This window comes from Trichechus manatus, unplaced genomic scaffold (assembly GCF_000243295.1).
Source record: "Trichechus manatus latirostris isolate Lorelei unplaced genomic scaffold, TriManLat1.0 scaffold00132, whole genome shotgun sequence".
NCBI lineage: Eukaryota > Metazoa > Chordata > Mammalia > Sirenia > Trichechidae > Trichechus > Trichechus manatus.
The window spans coordinates 7,440,755-7,462,834 of record NW_004444068.1 but is presented as its reverse complement, the minus strand read 5'-3'; the positions used below and the strand labels follow the sequence as shown (position 1 = coordinate 7,462,834).

The 22,080-nt window shown below is 37.1% G+C and overlaps 1 protein-coding gene across 8 annotated transcripts in view; it reads right to left on the bottom strand.

Moving 5' to 3' along the window:
• TBL1XR1 (TBL1X/Y related 1) overlaps positions 1 to 22,080 on the bottom strand; it is a 188,984-nt gene that overhangs the window by 10,306 nt on the left and 156,598 nt on the right. For all 8 annotated transcript variants that reach the window (XM_023739357.1, XM_023739356.1, XM_023739362.1 and 5 more), the window contains 7 exons: positions 20,453 to 20,516; positions 20,267 to 20,364; positions 18,886 to 18,946; positions 6,271 to 6,392; positions 6,042 to 6,116; positions 3,551 to 3,678; positions 2,828 to 2,993 (listed from right to left, as the gene is read on the bottom strand). In XM_023739357.1, the coding sequence (XP_023595125.1) occupies positions 2,828 to 2,993; positions 3,551 to 3,678; positions 6,042 to 6,116; positions 6,271 to 6,392; positions 18,886 to 18,946; positions 20,267 to 20,364; positions 20,453 to 20,516 (714 nt within the window). The remainder of the gene's footprint in view (positions 1 to 2,827; positions 2,994 to 3,550; positions 3,679 to 6,041; positions 6,117 to 6,270; positions 6,393 to 18,885; positions 18,947 to 20,266; positions 20,365 to 20,452; positions 20,517 to 22,080) is intronic.

Here is a 22,080-nt window from a genome sequence, read left to right as displayed (position 1 = left end):
AGCTGGTCTTCCAAATTTCTTGACACAGATGAGTGAGCACTTCCAGCACTGCATCCGTTTGTTGAAACATCTCAACTGGTATTCTCTCAACTCCTGGAGACTTGTTTTTTGCCAGTGCCTTCAGTGCAGCTTGTATTTCTTTGGTTCTTGATTATATGCTACCTCCTGAAATGGCTGAACGTCGACCAATTCTTTTTGGTACAGTGACTCTGTGTATTCCTTCTATCTTCTTTTGATGCTTCCTGTGCTATTTAATATTTTCCCTGTAGAATCCTTCATTATTGCAACTCGAGGCATGCATTTTTTCTTCATTTCTTTCAGCCTGAGAAATGCTGAGTGTGTTCTTCCCTTTTAATTTTCTAACTCCAGGTCTTTGCACGTCATTATTATACTTTACTTTGTCTTCTTGAGGCGCCCTTTGAAATCCTCTGTTCAGTTCTTTTAATTCATCATTTCTTCCTTTTGCTTTAGCTACTCCACGTTCAGAGCAAGTTTCAGAGTCTCTTCTGATATCCACTTTGGCTTTTTCTTTCTTTCCTGTATTTTTAATGACCTTTTGCTTTCTTCATGTATGATGTCCTTCCACAACTTGTCTGATCTTTGGTCATTTGTGTTCAATGTGTCAAATCTATTCTTGAGATGATCTCCAAATTCAGGTGGGATATACTCAAGGTCGTATTTTGGCTCTAGTGGATTTGTTTTAATTTTCTTCAGCTTCAGCTTGAATCTGCGTAAGAGCAATTGATGGTCTGTTCTGCGGTCAGCCTTTGGAGTTGTTCTGATTAATGATACTGAACTTCTCCGTCATCTCTTTCCACAGATGTAGTTGATTTGATTCTTGTATATTCCGTCTGGTGAGGTCCACATCTATAGTTGCCTTTTATGTTGTTGAAAGAAGGTATTTGCAATGAAGAAGTCATTGGTCTTGCAAAATTTTATTATGCAATCTCTGGCAGCATTTCTATCACCAAGGCCATATTTTCCAACTACTGATCCTTCTTATTTCCCAACTTTCGAATTCTAACCATTAGTAATTATCAATGCATACTGATTCATGTACAATTTTAACACAGAGAATAGTAGTATATATCATTTATTAAGGAATGATGGATACTTTCTTCAGGATTGCTATAGCCTCTAAGAAGGAAGAGGGAGGAGGTGCATACTTTCACTGTATCTGTAACATTTTATCCTCAAATTATATTTAGATATAAACGAAGAGATCTAAAACAATTGTGGCAAAATGTTCCTGTCTGTTAAATGTGGGTGGTAACTATAAGAATATTAGTTTTATTATTTTCTGTGTATTTAAAGTATTTTATAATTATAAATTGAAATGAACAAAAACAAAGACTAATTTGAATATATACTGAGATTTCTACACTTATATATTCACTTTCACAAATTCTTCAACTGTTTTTCAATTTCAAACGGTTGAGTTAGGTTCACAATTAGTTTTCTCCCACAAACACAAATTTAAAATAAAAATCAGAAATAAATTTTTTAAACACACATATTGTAGTTACAGTATATAATCCAATAAGGCACATATTGATAAGAAGAGAAAATGGAGGAGTAGCAGTTAAAAAGGAATGATACAATATTAAGGTACAGTATTTTTAGTATAAAATGTAATTTAAGAATATGGCTTAATAATTATTGTTCAAATAGGAAAAAATATTTGCCACTCAGATCACAAAGTGCTTATTTTTCTAGTATATAAAGAGCTCCTGGAAATCGAGGAGACTAATAATCCAGGAAAAGACCAATAATCAGTATTAAAAAAAAAAAAAGACATGATTAGACAGTTCACAGAAAAAATTAATATGAACAACTAAAACATATAAAGATACTCAATCTTACTCATAAAAGAAATGCAAATGAAAAACTACAGTGAATTAAGACTATGGGGTAACATATTCTCCTATATTTCCAGTGGGAATATAAAATGGAATTATCACTATGCTTTTGTTTTACAGACAGAGCTCAGAAAGAACACCTAAAAGAGAAACACATAAAAATTGTTACTTGTTGGAGATAAAGACAGAAGTGAGATATTCTCAATGTATACCTTTTTAGAATTTTTTTTTTTTTTTTTAAAACCATATGAACATATAACTTAATGAAAAATAATACTGGAAAATGATGATCTATGCAAATTAATCGGTGCAGTCACCTATGGTGATTAGCTACACAAAGAGAAACAGCCACAATAATTAGTGTGTGTGTACTACAACCACAAATACCTGATCACTGAAGGGGGACGAGTCACGTGAGCATGACTTAAGAAACATCGTACATGGAGCATAAAAATTAAAACTCTGAGAAAATAAAAACTGAAAGCAACAGAATATTTTTCTAGTTTTAGGAAAGGAAGGATCTCTGTATCATTATCTTGAAAAGACAGTATAGTTAAAAATTTGTTTCTGAAAAATCATTGTGTTCAGTTATAAAATCTCGTTTTTCAACAGATTTTATACTACTCATACCGTAGCTCCTTCAAAGACAATTATTTTAGGAAACAAAGAAATTATGTCATTTATCTAAATAAATGCATCTGAGATAGTGTCATATTCTGTGTCTGCAAAATTGTTTGGAAAAAAACAAAAACATGGAACCTAATCCATTTGTAAGCATGGTCTCTATATGAAAATGTAACTTTAGTTGGTTCCAATCTTCACTTACCTGTAAATTCCTGAACAATGTATTCTTATTTTAAAATTGAGAATTAAATAATTGGCACAAGAGGAATGGGAAACCAAAAAGAAAACAGGCAAATGTTTCCTACTAAATATAATAGTTGACCATTTAAACAACACAGACATACCTGTGTGTTCCAGATGTGCACACATTTGTCAAAAGAACCACTTGCCAGATACCTGCCGTCAGGACTGAAAGCTACACTGTATACAGGCTCTTGGTGTTTTGTCAAAGTGTGAATGCAAATCCCTCGGTCTACATCCCATAACCTAACAGTAGAATCGAAGGATGCACTGCAAGGGGAGAAAAATTACTTCATAAGTAATGAAATATTCTCACGGCCCCCACCCCACCCCTGACTCCTAATGGCTAGCCCCAAATTCCTTATGAGAGGTAACATGGACAGTCAGGGAGAAAGTCTTCTGGGCAGTGGGAGCCAACCAGGAGAGGAGGCCGCTGAAAGGCGTCTCAAAGGTCCTGAACTGCACATAAGTGAGCTCATTCACTGTGATTCTTTTCTTTTTAAATAAGCCCTTTTATTGATCCACAATTTTGAACACTAATTGACCTCATTTTTTAATTTATCTTTTTTGAAAAATGCTGAAGAAACTTTATTGTACTATACCTCAATTATTTGGGTCTTAATTACTGTTTAATATCATCAATCAATATTTGGTATCATGGGACATAAAAACCTTTAGGACCTGAAATACTAATAATAAAACCCTGTACTTTAAAAGTTGCAGAATACATTCCCATTTCATGGAAACTTCCCTAGTTTCCTCCTATATTTACTAGAAGTTTTATTTTTAGAAATCCTATAAAAAGACTGGTAAAACAAAAATATTACCTTGCTAACATAAGGTTGGCATTTGGATTATTTGTCCCTGGTCCTGTTGGACTCCATTTGATAGTATAAATTTCTTTATTATGTGCTTGCAAATCATGGACACAATTATCTTGTTTCATACTCCATATCTAAACAAGTAACAAAAAAAGTGTATTATTATTCCACACAATGGCTACATTTAAAAAACAAGCAGTATAACCAGAATAATGATTACAGAAGTCAAAGAAATATTTGCAAAGAAATTAGAATGCAGTAGACTGTATTTATTTTTCTAAAAAAAATTATAATTAGCTTTAAGCTCTTCCAAAATATTCAGTGTTGTGAAACCTGAGGGCTGAATTAACTATAGCTGTTCTAAGATTACTTTCTTTCCCCTAAGATTAATTTTGTAGCTTCATATGTTACAGAATTCAGCATTCCAGAAGTTCCATGATTATCGATTCTAAAATGCTGAAAGCATTAGTTTTTATGTCATCCCTTAAAGATCTACATTATAAATTCCTTCGGATCAGGGAAGATTTTACAATGGAGAGGAGAAAATAAATAAGCAACTTCTTAATACTACTGTTTTATACAGAAGAAGTAATGAGAAGTAACAAACAATAATTAAAGTTAAAATGGTGAGCAGAGAATAAATCTTTCCTGAGTTGAAAACATACTTCTACATATAGATTTAAAAATATCTATTCTCTTAAAGCAATAATTAAATGAAGCCTACACTAAGAGTACTTCTGGCAAAATCATTCAATAAAGACATGACGAGGGGAGGGGGCGCGAGACAGAACTTTGCAACATCTTGGCAAATACAAACATCAAAATCAGATAGCGACAAACAAAAATTAGCTGGATTTCATACTCTGTAACTTAACTGATACAAGATAATAAAGCAATATCATAGTGTTTTAGTACTCTTTGTATTTATAACCTCATGTAATTAAATCCAAATGACACACTTCATTTGACCTTTCAATAGCATTAGATACTTTAGGGCACTCCCATCCCTCGTCTCCCTTGAAATCTCTCTACACACACTTACACTTTGGTCATTCCTTTTGGAAGCTCATTCCTCCTGATCTAGCAATTGTTTTAAGACTTTTTTTGGGGGGGGAGGGGTTCCCTCTTTTCACTCTACGCTTCTACACAGATTCAGTCATACCCATGTCTATCCAGTTGCTGAGACTTACTCAATTTTTATCTCAAACTTAGAGCTCTCCTCTGAGAATCAGACCCACCTACCTTCACCATTTGCATGGCTAAATGGCACCTCAAGCTCAACATGTCTAAAACCAAATACATGATCTATCTCACTCAATTTGGTGTTCCCTGTTCTCAGAAAATGGCTCCACTACAAATTACCCATCCATCTAGTTTCTGCTTTAAAACTCTACATGACCTTTTATTACTTTTAGGATGAAAAACAGCTCTCTAACAATTTCTAGTCCTAACCAATCTCCAGCTGCAACTCAGTCCATGAGACTAAGATCTCTAGCCACTGGCCTTGTTTCATTTCCTCTTTTCCAGTTAACACATGTGCGTTCAAGAAAAAGTCAGAGATAAAGCCATTAAAAAAGCATTTTTACTAGCAATGTTTGCAAGGGAGTCCAGACTTGAGAAGAACTGTCTATAAAAAAAACCGCAGTAGTTATTTAAAGGAAAAAAAATCACCAGGTTACCAAGGCTAGTCTGTTCACGACGGGGGGGGAGTAGTTTTCCCACATGATTATCATATCTATAAGAGTCATTATGTCTGTACTCACTGGTGTTACAAAGTCAAGGATAAAAGTGTTTTCCTTAGGGAGTTAGCAGGTTCCAGGAAGGGGCTCAAGGCTTCATTTACTTTGTTAATTAGTATTAGGTTGTTCTTTATCTCAAAACACAAAATGCTTTTTTACTCTAACTGTAGTATATGAGATGCTTAGGCAGGGCAAGATGTCAGTTTTGCTTTTACTCGTGCAACCAGAAAAAACAAATCCATGTTGAGATGTGGTTGTTGGCACTTCAACTAGACTCACTAACTAAGAGATTCATTTCTATATCAGATTCCCAGCAAGGGTGATATGTGCTCATACCACAGAGAAATCCAATTAATACTAATTCATGGAATTTCCATCAAATCCATGAATGCTACAAGGTCTTCTATACTTATTAAATCTCTACATGTGCAAATAAACTTAGATTTAATTACACCAATATATGATTTCCTAATAATGAAGATAATGTATAACACTTCTTTAGTGTTATAATTCCTACTGTACAGCCATCATCTTAACAGTATTTATTTCTTATAGTCAATTATTTTGTATGATATATATCAGAAAACCTAAAATACAAAAAATGATGACTAATCATTAAAAAGTCAAACAAGTCCTCATATCCAAGTTTAAAACTTCAAATAACTACGTATAAGAGAGATTCTAAAAGGGCTTAAAATGACCAGAGCAGTGACACTGTGCAAACCTCCATTCCATTTCTCCCACAATAACAGAATTACCTTCAAAGTCATGTCATCAGAACACGAAGCCAGGAGATTGCCAGTTGGGTCCCATTTGATAGCATTTACTTCATTCTAAAAATAACAGCAAATATTCACATTTTCACTTTACAGACTGGGTTGCCCTTTGGATATTATACATACATACTTCAAATTCACTCTGAAACTATTAACCTGTTCATCATAATCACTTTAAATACAGGAGAAAAAAAAAAAAAAGGTTTCTTACCGTGTGTCCCTGGAATGTTTTAATAGGTCTGTCTTGTCCTAATTTACAGACATGAATGCACATATCTGTACTACAGGAAGCAAAGGTGTTGTTGCTCTGCCAGTCAACATCCAACGCTGGTGCTAGAAAGGCAAACAAGGCAGGGTTTGCGTTCATTCCACATGCGCTGAAATCTAGGCGGTTTAGTTTTGAATCATGGCTGGACAACATTCTTAAGTATGCTAATAGAAAGTTATAAATATTTTATTTTAAACTTTTTAAGAAACTAAGGTACTTATATTATATTAATAAATATTAATAAATTTCAGTTTAGTTGTCTCTTTGCAAGACACAGCCTAATGGGAAGAACACTGGCCCAGTAATACAGAGAGGAGGGTGCCTGACGGCTCGCTCTGTCCATTACTAGCACTGGTCTTGGTTTCTCATTTGTAAAATGATAAAATTAAACTTGATGATATAATTCCTTTTACTTCTTACATTCTATGAGTGTTCAATGGACAAGAAGCCTTCATGAGTAAATCACTCTCTAATTCGTAAATCCTAAACAAGTCACTTTATCTCTCATGCTATTTCCTCATCTAAAAATAGGGATAATATACCACCGTATGCGTAGCACACAGGGGTGTTGTGCAAATCAAGTGAGATGATGTGTGTAGAAAATATAAATTACAAGAGCTAGACAAATGTTACACTGAATAAATATCATTCACATTATCATCTACTCAACTGATACATGGAATATTGCTTATGGTTTGCACATATTTTTTTTCCTAAGTGATTCTTGTCAAATACCTCTTAAAATCTACATCACTGAATTTAAAATCTCAGAGGCCCAAAAGCTGGCTGGCATTTAATACTTACTCTGATTTTAGCTCTGATATGATTAAAGATTCTTTCATTTCCCCTGCCACAAGGTGCAAAGGCGCTCTATAATTAGCAACACAGACTAAAGTAATGGCAGCAGGCAACTGGGCTAAGCGACAGGAACATACTAAGAGAGGTGGACTTAGTAAAGAGGCTGAAAAACTACAACCCCTGAGCCAAATCTAACTCACTACCTGTTTTTACATGGCCTGTGAACTAGCGACCGTTTTTACATTTTTAATCAGTTGGGGGTAAAATAAAAAAAAAGACATGACATATGAAAACATACGAAATTTAAATTTTACTGTCCGCAAATAAAGTTTTATTAGAACACAGCCAAGTTCATTCAGTCACCTATTGTGTATGGCTGCTTCTGCACAACAACAGCAGATGTGCATAGCCGCAACAGAGATCCTATGGCCCACAAAGCTAAAATATTTATTTTCCAGTTCTTTAGAGAAACAGTTTGTGAATCCTTGATTTAGAGCAAAAACGTAAGAGATGAGGAGAAAAACAACAGGGTTAAAGTTAAATTGTGTATAATACTCATTTTTAGATATACAAAACATTTCATGAAGCAGCACAGAGCTGGTGTCAATGGGATGGGGGGAAGAAAGCTACTCCCTAACTGTGTGTCTGTAAGTACAATAGTAATTGAAGGAAATTGCTAGAAAAGGACATCCAGTTTGGTAAAGCAGAGGGTCCGTGAAAACGTGGGAAACCCTTAATGAGATGGACCGACACAACTGCCGCAACAGTGGACTCGATCCTATCAACAGTCGTAAACATGAAGGAAAGAGAAGACCGAAAGCACTTAAGACTCAGAAAGGAAAAAATGAATCAGTATTTTCAGAGCTACAGCAAGAAATCGGGGGAAAAAAAAGAGAAAGGACAACAGACAAGAGAGAAACTGATTTACTAACTGGCTGAAGACATCCAACTGAAAACTAAACTTTAAAGTGCAGCTCAAGTCAGCTAAAGGTGGAAACAGGACCAGATATGAGAAGAACTAGCTTTCGGTGTATTTCTACAATGAAAAACCAGGAGTCAGGACACTACCTGGATTGAGGCTACCCTGCAGAGGAAAGTAATGCTTACAAGATGGAAAGGTAAAAGTTTAATGAGCACTTACTACAGAGGGTATGGAACTTGAGACTATGCTATGTATGATATATTTAACTCTCCCCCAAGCAATTTTATGAAAAATACAATAGCTTATGAAAATATTAATATAAACCTATGTACAAAATTTCAAATTGTGAGAATTACACCAAATCTTAAAAAAACTAGTCAAGAATCACATACTTTTAGAGCCAGCAAGATGAATTAATTGTTGTTGCCATCGTGTTGGTTCCGACTCATAGTGACCCTGTGTACAACAGAATGAAACACTGCCCAGTACTGTGCCATCCTCACAATCATTACTATGTTTGAGCCCATCGTTGCAGTCACTGTGTCAATCCAGCTCATTGAGGGTCTTCCTCTTTTTCACTGACCCTCTACTGTACCAAGCATGATGTCCTTCTCCAGGGACTGATCCCTCCTGATAACATGTCCAAAATATGTGAGACCAAGTCTCACCATCCTTGCTTCTAAGGAGCATTCTGTCTGTACTTCTACTTCTACTACTACTATCATAAGGCAGCAAGACTTTAGCCAGTGTACAGTCACCCTCTGCCCCAACAGCTCCTCTTTATCTGTGGTGTGTGTCCAGTCTCCAGCTTGTGGGTGCTTTGCTGCTGAAGACTCCCAGTGGCAAACTTCTCCAGAGAACTTCCCTGCTGCTGCCAACATCCTCTACCCGAGGGTGGTGTGGAGGGTGGGTGGTGTGGAGGCTGGGTAGGTGGGGGTTTCAAAATACTAAACTTTATTAAATATTGTTACTTAAAATATTGTTGTAAAAACAATATTAACAAAATTTTCTTGGGCAAATAACTGTTCTAGTGTTAAGAGCTGGCCAAAAAAATGAGGGGGAAGGGGCTGAAAAATTTAACTTAGAAGTTAAAGATGTAAAAATTGCCATGAAGGTCAAATACAGCCTATCCTCATTCGCAGATTCAGCATTTGCTGATTTGCTAAAAAGACTCCTTGTGCTTCTGAGGTCCTTTGCAAACATACTCCTGCAGGTTGTGGCAAGAAATTCCAGGCTAAGGTTGAACAAGGCTCGTTCAGTATTCACCAATTTAGCGTTCACAAGGGTTTTACAGAACAAAACTACCACAAATAAGGAGAACTGACTGTATCTGCCAAGACACACCAGGGTATTATTTGGGACAGAGCAACCTGCAAAATGTTAGAGAAAAGGCTAAGAAAATTAAAACAAATAACCTTTAGAGTCATAACAAAACAAAAACCAAGCAAGCAAAAAAAAAAAAGAAAGAAAGAAACCAAACTGTATAACCAAGTAAAGTTACTTGGGCAAGGAATGTTGCAACATGGTTATATAATTAATGGTTTTTGACATGCCTGGCTCCTAAGCTACAATGTTTATAGACTGATGTAATCTAAACACACATACCTCCTTACTTTATATTTATTCCTAAGAGGCAGAGCCAACATGGTGCTATAGACAGAAGCACCACACCGTCCCTCTATAGCAAAGATCAAAAAAACTAAGTAAAACAGATACAAATGTCAATCCTGGAACTCTTAGTGTCAAATGAGGGGATAAATAACACAACCAAGCACCGAATGGCATAAGAAACGGACAGAGAAGAGCTAAGGAGTAGAGGTCCCCTACAAGCCAACGCAGCATGGACTCACTGTCTTGGACCTCAGCCACCAAGAACAGCAGACAGGGAGTATGGGAAGGCAACTTCACGGAGCTCCCAACAGGAGACAGAGCACATGGTACCAAGCGATACATGCTTTCCCACCCCCACCCCCACCCCTTCTGCCCTATACGTGGCCTACTCCACTTTCCAATGGGCCACAGTTGCTCGGCCAGAAAGATAGCAGCTCCTTGCCACTCAGATTCACCGTCTCTACTGGCGGCTCCTTCAGTGCCATTTTTGTGTTGTTGTTTTGGCTTTTTTTGTTTCCTCTCTCTCTCTCACTTCCTTCCTTTCCTTTCTCCTGCCTAGCTAGCACCGTGTGCTGTCTCTGGCCCCTCTTGATGGGTTGTGCCACCACCAACACACGGCTTCCCTGTATCCACACCACTCCACCAGCAGGCTCCCTCAGCACCATTTTTGTCTTTTTTTGGTTTCTTATCTGTCTCTCCCTTCCTTCCTCTCCTTTCTCCTGCCCACCTAGCCATGTGTGTTGACTCTGCCCCCTCTTGACAGGCTGTATCACACTGCTCAGCTAGAGAGCCACTGGCACACAGCTTCCCCGGGGTCTGCACCACCCCACTGTCAGGCTCCCTCAGCGCCATTTTTTACTTTTCATTTTATTTTTTCTTTGGTTTCTTATCTCTCTCTCCCTTCTTTCGTCTTTTCTTCCATCCACTAAGCCCTGTGTGCCAGCCCCGCCCCTTCTTGATGGGCTATGCCACATGCTTGGCTAGAGAGCCATCAACACATGGCTTCCCCAGGTCCACGACACCCCACTGGCAGGCTCCTTCACTTCCATTTTTTCTCGAGTTTCTTTTCTCTCCCTTCCTTCCTTTCCTCTCTCCAGCCCACCTAGCCATGTGTGCCATCCCACTCCTTCTTGACAGGCTTGCCACACCAATCGGCTAGACAGCCACCAGCAAGCAGCCTCCCTGGGTCCACAATGCCTGCTCCCACTGGAAGTCTCCTTCAGCACATTTCTTTTTTCATTTGTGTTTGTCCTTTTTTTTTTTTTGTTGTGGCTGTTTCTTCTCACTCTCTCTCCTTTCCTTCCTCCCACCCACCTATGCTGCCCCACCACCCTGCCCTACCCCTTCCTGACGGGCTGTGCTGTTCTGCTCTGTATTTATTTATTTTTTTGCCTCCGTTTCTCTCTCTTCGTTCTCTCACCCACTTAGCTTCACACATCAAATCTTCTCCCTTCCCTCCTGTGTATCTGCTGCACCACACGTTGAGTGCCGCGCCCCCAAGCGGCACAGGCACAGACCACCAGACCCCATCCTGCACTGCCCCCCTGGCCCTGCCCTGTCGGCCTCAGTACTTGCCACAAATCATCCACCCCTACCCCACCCCCTCTGCTGGACCTGCCCTGCTGCACCATAGCTGAGCAACTGGCCCTGCCCACCTGAACAAGGTGGTGAGAAGTATCGTGCCCACAGATGAGCAAGCAACAAAGTACGCCCAGCCCACCTGCCTAGACATAACCAAATAAAACAAAAAGGCAGGACAAAACAAACAAATCTAAAATCAATAAACAAAGAAAATATTTAATTCCTGAACGTCCCAAAGACAGCAGACAATATCAAAACATATTAAAAATAGGACAGGATGGCTTCGGATAGACTCCAAAATAAAACACCAGATGACCTTCTGATAGAAGAAAAGCCACTGGAACTACCTGATAGGGAATTCAAAACTCTAATATTCAGGGCTCTCCAAAAGATGAAGGAAAACAAGGAAACAATACAGAAAATCATGGAAAAGACAGACAAAACAATGGAAAAATTCAGGAAGATAATTCAGGAACAAAATGTCAAAATAAACAACCAGAAATCATATATTTATTCCTAAGGTAACTGAGTCTAGAAAATACAAGTTCTTTAATAATGCAGCCCTAACATAAAATTTCTTTTTATGTAAGCAATACATGAGGTGTATGTCTGCTATTACTGGTCTCATTTTAAACATGATAAAAGAGATTATGAAAAGTTAATTAATTTGCCTAAGGTTATGTAATCTTTTGAAATCCTGGAACTAAGATTAAAATTTATGTCTCCCTAATTCTAATTCCCCCACACATCTGTTCATTTGTTGTACTGTGGTGGCTTGCGTGTTGCTGTGATGCTGGAAGCCATGCCGCTAGTATTTCAAATATCAGCAGGGTCACCCATGGTGGACAGGTCTCAGCTGAGCTTCCAGACTAAGACAGACTTAGGACGAACAAATCTGTCTTGGAAGAAGTACAGCCAGAATGCTCCTTAGAAGCAAGGATGGCAAGACTTCATCTCACATACTTTGGACATGTTATCAGGAGGGACCAGTCCCTGAAGAAGGATATCATGCTTGGTTAAGTCAGCGTGGTCAGAGAAATAGAGGAAGACCCTCAATGCAGCAATGGGCTTAAAGCATAACAACAATTGCAAGGATGGCACAGGACTGGCAGTATTTTGTTCTGTTGTACATAGAGTTGCTGTGAGTTGGAACTGACTCAACAGAACCTAACAACAACAATTCTAATTTATTTTCATTAACCCATGAAGTTTCTATTAAAGGGACAGAACAAACCTATGAGGAAGGAGAGAAAAGCTCATTTATTACTCATCCACTTTTTATGCCTTATGCTAGAGGTTTACATGGTAGAAAATACAGTGCCAGTAATCAAAAATATGGTAATTAAAATGCATGATAGACTTCTACTTCCAACCAAGATGGAATAACAGGGACCAAATTTACACCCTGCCCCAAACAACCGAAAACCTTATAAAATACATGAAATAACAGTTTAAGACACTGGACACCAGGTAACAAAGGACAGTTGTCCCTGAGAGACAGGATACCAACAAAATGCCCCTATAATAGCACAAGCTTACAATCTGGAAAGAATTTCTACGTCATGGCACAGGAGAACTCTCCCTAGACGAAGATCAAGGGCATCCCTGAGTTCAGAAGACAAAGCAGCGAGTCTGGGGAGACCCAGGGAGCTCGGGTTCACAGGACCGAGTGTTGGAGAGGAGAGAGTTACAGAGAGATTTCGGAAGTTACAGTAGGTCCCACTCATGCACTCAGCTGAGTACTCATCAGCACATGTGTGTGAAGAAACTAGCTGAGGCAGGGAGAAGAACCGCTGAAAAGGATTAGAAGAAACAATGCCTGATAGTCAAGGCTGGGGATAGTGCTTACATCCAACAGTTAGACTAGAAAATCTCATGATTCATGGAGAACTGGGTCAAGTATAGATAAGCTTCTTCCTCAGCAGCAGGAAATAATTAGCCCTACACTGAGCATTATTTCAGTGCCACGCAACAAATCTTAAAAGCAACATCCAGAAGGATCAGATTGTTTCCAAGTAACTTAATTGTGTCTCAGAACAAAGTTCATAAATACTTGTAAAATTACAAAAATATCCAGCAACCCACAAGGTCCAACTCACAATGTCTTGCTTCCAATAAAAAGTTACTAGGCATGCAAAGAAGAAAAATATAACTGAAAAGTCAAACTGACCTAGAATAGTCATAGATGTTAAAATTAGCAGATAAGGACACCAAAGCATTTGTTACTATATACCACATGGTCAGAAAGTGAAGTAAAGACATAGAAGATGTAAAACAAAACAAAAAAAAGACCTAAATCAAATTTATAGATATAAAACTACAGCATATAAGAAAAAAATGTACCGAATAAAATGAACTACAGGTTAGACAGTGCAAAGGGAAAGATTTGTGGACTTGAAGACCTAAAGAAACTATCCAAATAAAAACCACAGAGAAGACACATGGGGAGAAAAAAATGAACAGAGTATCAGTGAGTCATAGGACAACTTCAAGTGTTGGAGTAATACATATATATATAACCAGAGCCTCAGGAAGAGAGGGAGGAGGAGAAAAATATTTGAAAAACTATGGTCACAAAGTTTTCAAATTTGATGAAAACTATGAACCAACATAACTAAGAAGCCTGAAGAACCCCAAGGTCAAGAAACATGAAGAAAACCTATCAAGGCACAATACAGTCCAACTGTGGAAAAATAACAGTACCAAGAAAATCTTAAAAGCAGTCAGAGAAAAAAAGAAACTACATACAGAGAAACAAAGACAAAAATGATAGCAGATTTCTTGTCAAAAATAATGCAAATGAGGAGTGAGGCAATGTTTTAAAGAACTAAAAGGAAAAAAAACCCTGTCAATCCAGAGCTCTATACTCAGCAAAATGTCTTTCAAAAATTACGGTGAAATACTTTTTCAGACATTAAAAAAATAAATAAATAAATTTATAACCAGCAGATTTGAACTATAAGAAATGTTAGAGGAAGTATTTCAGGCAGGAAAAAAAAAAAGGAAGAAAATATGTACCTACGGAAGGGAATAAAGAGCACCAGAGATGTAGCTACATGAGTAAATAAGATTATTTAATCTCTTTAAAATATCGCTCTTCTGAAGGTAGATGGTGATAAGTTAAAGAAGTGTACTATAAATCCTTAAGCAACCACTAAAATAATAAAGCAAGGAATTACAATTAATAAGAAAAAAATGCAATCATAAACAACATTCAATTAATTTAAAGGCACAAAAAGTGAGGAAAAAAAGAAGAGAGGAGACAAACAGAAATATGATCAATTTTAATACATCATATGAAAAATCACATTAAATGTAAATGATCTGAACATTAAGTATTATAGTTAAAAGTCAGAGATTTTGAGATTGAATAAAAAAGCAAGACTGACTATATGGTGCCTACATAAAATACACTTTAAATATAAAGACACCAATAGATTGAAAGTAAAAGAATGGAAAAAAGAAATATCAGGCTAACACTAATCAAAAGAAAGCTGGAATGAGTACATTAATATCAGACAAAGTAGATTTCAGAGCACAGAATATTAACAGGGAAAAAGAGGTCACTTCACACAACGATAAAGGGGGGGAGATCAATTCAACACAAAGACACAACATTCCTAAATGTTTATGCACCTATTAATAATGCTTCAAAACACACGAGGTAAAAACTGATAACTTCAAAAGAAATAAATACTATTTTTCCAGTTATTGTTTGACATTTCAATACCCCTCTCTTAATAACAGATGAGCAAGGAAACAAAAAATCTATAAGGTTATAAAAGATCTGAACAACATTATCAAACAAGTTAACCTAATTGACATCTAGAGAACAATGGAATTAAATTAGAAATCAATATCAGAAAGATCTCTAGACAACCCCCAAATATTCAGAAACTATTAACACACTTCTAAGTAATCATGGGTCAAAGAAGAAATCAAAATGGAAATTAGAAAATATTTTGAAATGAATGAAAATACACCATATAAAAAATTGTGAGATGTCATTAAAGTAGTAGAGGTAAATTTACAGCATTAAATGTCCATTACTAGAAAAGAAGAAAGGTCTCGAATCAATGACCTTAGCTTCCACCTCAATAAAACTAAAAAAAGGGCAAATTAGATTGGCACCAAAGCATCCATAAAAGAACATATTAGTTATATGGAATTCATCAAAATTACGAATTTCTGGTCTTCGAGAAACATTGTTAAAAGAATGCAAAGACAAGCCACAGACCAGGAGAAAATATCTGTAAAGCATATACCTGATAAAGGACTTGCATCCAGAATATATAAAGAACTCTTGAAACTCATTAATAAGAAAACAACCCAATTAAATAAAAGATCCAAAGCACAGACACCTTCACAAAGATATACAGATGGTAAATGAGCACGTGAAAAAATGCTCAACATCATTAGTCATTAGGCAATGCAAATTAAAACCACAGCAAGACACCAGTACATATCTATTAGAGCGGCTACAGCTAAAAAGACTGACCACATACCAAGTTCTGGCAAAGATATAGTGGAACTAGAACTCTCATCCACTGCTGGTGGGAAAGTAAACCCCTTTGGAAAAACAGTTTGACAGTTTCTTCAAAAGTTACACATGTACCTACAATAGGATCCAGTGAAAGCTCCTAGGTATTTACCCAGGAGAAATGAAAGCTTATGTCCAAATAAAGACTTATACATGAATGTTCATAGCAGTTTTATTTTTAATAGCCCAGAACTGGAAACAACCCAAATTTCCTTCAATAGATGAATGGATAAACATCATACATAACAGAATACCGCTTAATAATAGAAAGGAATGTACCATTGGTATCTGTTACAGCATGCAGTAATTCAAAATAATATGCAGAGTGAAAGCCAGACCAAAAAAGAGTACATATTGTATGATTCCATTTATGTAAAATTACAAACTAATCTCTACTGACAGAAAACACAGCAGATATTCTCTGAAGACAGGAGGGAGAAGAGAAGTATCAGAAACAGCTGAAGGAAATTTTTGAAGGTGACAAAAGCTTTCATTGTCTTGAGCGTGGTAATGGTTTTTAGGGTGTATACATGTCAAAATGTATCAATTTGCACAACTTAAAGATATACAGTTAATTTTATGTCAATTATACCTCAGTAAAGCTGTTTTAAAAATGAAAAAGCACAGTAAGAAAGAGTACTGTGGGTAAATAAGTTTATTTATAAAATGATTTCAATAATACCTAAACTTACATGGTTTTACTCAAATAATCTGTTGCTGTCAAGTCAATTTTGACTCATGGAGACCCCCTGTGTTACAGAGTAGAATTGCTCCATAGGGTTTCTTGGCTGTAATCTTTATGGAAGCAGATTTAGGACTTTCTTGTGCAGTGCCACTGGGTTGGTTCAAACCACCAGCCTTTAGGTTAGTAGTGGAGCCTAAACCTTTTGCCCCACCCAGGGACCTAGTTAGGACTAAATGGGATAATGTACACAAATAACACTATATGTAGCACAAAGTTGATACTCATTAGATGGTAGTAGCTAATACTGCCACACAAGTACTTATTTCAACTTTGCAACACTCCTAATGAGGTAAGAAACACTTCTGTAAGGCCTAAGAGAGGCCTAAGAAAATTCTATCTGGGTGACAGCTAGAAGCAAAGGTGGAAATGAAGTAAAAACAGGTAAACAGAAACTGATGTGTAAATGCCTATTAGCATGGTAATCTTTCAACAAGTTGAATTGTTTAACATAAATGCTTGCAAACTTATACATGCATTTCTAGTCCCCAGCTACTCAGATACTACAGAAAAATAATTTTGCACCCTGTTTGGCTTGTTGAGTCACACTACAGAGAGAAAGACAAAAAAGCAAAATGTCAGAAGCTGCAGGTTCAAATCTGAAGGTGATGCTGTGCCATTAGCTATTTGTAGAAAGGATAATACCAAAGATTTTATTTACTTTAGTTAGGCTCCGAATCAAAACTCCTCCCAAACACAACAAAATCTTTAAAGAAGCGTGCTAGACCAGACAGCACGAAAACTACTGTTTTAATAGTTATTAGGCATCTTGTTCCAGTTTATCATCAGTTAGTTATTGTAGAGAGGAATCTCACTAAAAGCAGGCGCAATGGTTCCAGACTGAAAGGAAGCATGCGCTACTCAATGGGTCACGTGCTCTGTTGTCACAGCCGTATATCATGGAGGAAGAGGTACCATTTTTTCGGGAGGATAGGAATAGGGAGGCAAAGGCATTGTCTAATCACCATTTGGACATCTCTGCTCATAAACAGAGAGGTGCCTTTTTTGCATAAAAGGATTTTATACACTAGCAGCAGCCTTAATAGAGGACTGATATTACAGAACATTCCTGTTATCTGAGTAGTACTTCAAGAAAAGAAAGCCCTGATGGCGCACTGGTTAAGAGCTAACCAAAAGGTCGGCAGTTCAAATCCACCAGGCACTCTTTGGAAACCCTATCGGGCAATTCTAGTCTGTCTTACAGGGTCGCTATGTGTTGGAATCGACTCAGGTGTTGGAGTCCTTCTTCAGGCGTTTTACCTGAAGAAGATGCTCAATGGGACTCTTTCAGTAACTTTGTTTGGGGGAATATTTTGGCAAAAGCAGTGTAACTACTTAAATATTCAAGGACAAAGAAATTAGCAAGAATTCCCAATGAAATGATATATAACGACAAGGTAGGGCTCAACAGAAATACACAATATCGTGTGCCTATACTTTCTTTTTCAGTGATATTCTGCAATACTTATAGGAGACTGGCCATTTTGATCAAAACAAAACGAAAACAAAAGACCAGAATGTTTCTGAAATGTCAATACTCTTAAAGAACCATTATCCATTAAATGACAAATACTTTATACTGAAAAAATATTATTAAGTATTTTTAAAAACAGAGAAATCAATCTAACGATCCAACAACACTGGAAAAAGCCTAGTTTTTGTTTCATGTATACAGGAGGACTGATTCAGATATATCAATCCGAAATGAGAAATGACACCAATACTTAAATTTATAAGAGTTTATACAGTATTTCCACATACATCATTATCCACATAAAAAATAGCTTATTATTTACATATAAGTGAAAACGAGGTTCAGAAAGGTTGAGTGACTTGCATCGTCTTAAAACATATTGAGTAGGGTGGAAAAGACATTCAAACCTAGATCTTCTGAGTCAAAAATCTACGATCTTTCCATTAAATAATATCACTTCTGACTGCACTAGGCTTTAAATGCTTCCTTTATGGTACATTTCATAGAAAACGTCTGATGGTCCTCTGAAAATCAACTCCTGAAAGGACTAGCCACAAGGTTGATATTTGATATTTCAAGATTTTAAATTAATTATATGCTGTTAAAAGTTTAATTAGAAAAACAGAAAAGGAAAAAAAAATCCTGTTGCCGTTGAGTCGATACCAACTCATGGTGACCCCATGCGATACCAGGTAGAACTGCTTCATAGGATTTTCTGGTCTGTAACCTTAAAGGAAGCAGATCACCAGTCCTCTTCTTTCAAAGAACCAGTACCGCTGAGTGGGTTCAAATCACTAACCTTTAGGTTAGTAGTCGAGCGCAAACTGTTTGCGCTACCCAGGGACCTTAGGAAAATAGAGGAAAGCTCCATGTAAGTTGTAAAGATTTACCTGAATGGAAAGGAAACTGTTGCTTGGCTTCACCAGTATGTGCGTCCCAAATAATTGTAGTCTGAGATTAGAAAGAAAAGAAAAAAAAATTGCTATGAATTTAAAAGTTTATCATAGATGCATCAATTAGATGCCTAATTGTATTAAAGCAATACGAAATGTCAGAATGAATTTAATTTTTAGCATTTTATCCTAAATAGTACAATGAGGCTATTAACACCACTTCTGGGAGGAAAAATGAATATTAAGCAGTTTCATTTTTCCCTGGTGATTTTTCTTCATTCAACTCACTTCAGATAACAAGTATTATTAGTTGTCTACAAAGTACTGGGCATTACATTCCATTTTACAGACCCAAAAGGAAATAAGCCATATAGCCCTTGCTTAAGAAACTGCATTGCAATAGTGTATTTAATGTAATATTCTTACAACGTTTTAGATATAAGACAAATTCTTGATTAATGAAGTTAGTTCTCAATACTGAAAGGTCTTCAAAGATCACATTTACATAAAAAGACGGGCTGAATTCTGAGAGTAGTAAAACAGTATCTTTTATATGACATCAAAGTATGACGTATAAACTAGAATGAATACATTCTCAATTCCCTTTAGCGCCCTCCCATTTACTAATTTTACGGATGTAATGTATTGTACAGTGCCAGCAGTGACCACCAATAAGGGCTTTTTTCTCCCCTTCCCAGCCTCCTCTACTTTCCTTTCCATTTTGGTGTCATGCTTTAATTGCTCAATTGAATACAAAGCCTGAACCAATTTCTCCTCACCTCCTTTTCTGACACCACACTGTGTTAACTCTCCCTATTAGCATGTCATTTCCTGCATTAAAATAATCCTAAATTTCCTTCTCCCTTCTTCATTTTGGGAATTGTCTTAGAGAGAATGACCTAACGAAATGAAGGAGGAAGGAGGCCATGTTTTAAACCCATTTGTATTCACCATCCTAGTTAGGTGAGAAGAACTAAAAAGTTCCTGCCGTGTCTTACATTTTCAGTTAAGCACCAGGAGTCAGCTAACAGACTGGCTCTAGGATTTACCAAGGAATCCCTCCAGAGCCACATTTACTGATGAGCTCAGCTAGAAGCTGTAGAAAGGTGGGGGAGGTATGACATTCATGATAGCTCAAATTCCAGCAAACATGAGGAGTGGTCACACAGATAAGGGATGAAGGGCATTTGATGCATAATTCAGGAATGAGCTCATAGTTGAAGAATCTAAGAAAGCATTTTTTTACTATCATAAACTCATACTGAAATTTCCCAAATGTGAATGTTTTATTATTTGCATGATCAGCAGAGAAAATACTGCTCCCAAATACACGATGTAACACATTAACCTTGACAGAATTAGTTTACTGTTCTTTTACCTTGTCTACTCCAGCACTTAGGATGAAATTTCCTTTCTTATTCCATTTTAATGCAAATATAGGGCCTTTATGCTGCCCCAAGGTGCTAGCAAGGTTACCTAAAATTTAAAAAGAAAAACATTCAAATCACTTAAAACTCTGTAACTCAGATTAACAAGAAAGTAAAAAGGAAAAGGTTTCATTTACCATCTTTAGTCCATATTCTGGCAAATCCATCGTAAGAACCAGTTGCTAGGAGTGTACCTTCACTCTGTCAGAGAAACACATTTCTCTCAATTATATAACCCAAAAAGAACATTTACTTGTTATTAAAATATTGCACGTTTGAATCCTAAGTAAGCAGACCTTTGACATTCTCTGCTTCGAAGCTTCCAGTCTTGCCTATTCGTGCGTGCCCCCAAAGGCCCACGAGACCCCCTCACTGCTGTGAGGTTGGTACTGTAACGGTAGCCCAGTTAGTGTATGAGACATACCCAAGTCTCAGCAATGGCAGTGACTGTTCTGAAGCCAGACCAAATGCACGACACTCATGAACGCTCAAGGTCTACTGTATTCTTATAGCTGCACAGGGCTGAGGATGGGGGCAGGATGCTGGGCTCAGGAGAACACCAAAATCACAGTTCTATGACGATTTCAATAGAAATAAAAAGCAAAAACTTCCATGTATTTAACTATGGTTATAAAGTTTTTATATGGCCCTCTCTCCAACTCCCCTACTGTTTGAAAGAAATGTATACGTATCAACCATCAATACTGCTGTTTCCAATGATCAGAATCTTTCTTATTATTTAATGTTTCTCTCTTTTGTTAAATTCATCCTCACTGTGAAACCCTAACCAATAAAAGGAGCAACGCAGAAAAAGAGCCAGAAAGAGTGCGGGTTGACTTTATAGTTAATGAAAGTGAGCGCAACTGCCTAGACTACTTTACTCTGAAGAGAAATCCATATAACTTTCTCTTAGGTTATACTCCCTTGCTGTGCCCTACCTTGATGAACGCAAAAAGGAAGGACAGACCTTACTCACTCTGCAAAAGTGTGAAAGTCATAGATGCGTTCAACAGACGACTGCTGGCATGCGTAAACCGTACCGGAGACAGAATGCAATCCTGCCTTACTCAGCACCTTCTTGATGCTTTTTGTTAACGGCACTCAAAACAAGACTGCCTCATTTCAGACTTCTCAAGCCATTTAGCTTTACTGGTGAGTGACCAAAAATAAACCAAATGCTGGTTCTGGGGGCTATGGACTCATTCCTGCCAGGATTTGAAAAATCCTGTAGGCCGCTACCTGAGGGAGAAGAACCTGCATTGAAGCCAACAGCAGAAGTTTACTTCCAGACTGTTCATGTAGGAAGTTTCCTTTAAACTAACAATCCCCAGATGTTTAGCTCATAGACCGCTAAAGTAGAGGAAAAGAATTACAAGCTCTTGGTTTAGCCATGGAAAAGAATTATTACTTGAGGACAGTATTTCCCCCTTTTGGTGGAAGATTCAAATTCATGGTGAATAATACATTTTTGAAAAGCCCACAATTTTTAAGACAATAATTTGAAGCTCAGGATCACCCAGATAAACATACCAATATTTGATAACTATTCTTTACAGTGTAAACTGTTTCTTTAAATTAATATGGTCTCTGATTCAAGTAACATAAGTTATAAGGCCTCTGACTTAAGACATAGTAAGGACCTGTTACAGATTGAACTGTGTTGCCCAAAAATGCGTGTTGTAAATCCTAACCTCGCTCTGTGATTATAATCCCATTTGTAAATGGGTTGTGTTTGTTATGTTAATGAGGCAGGATTAGGGTGTAT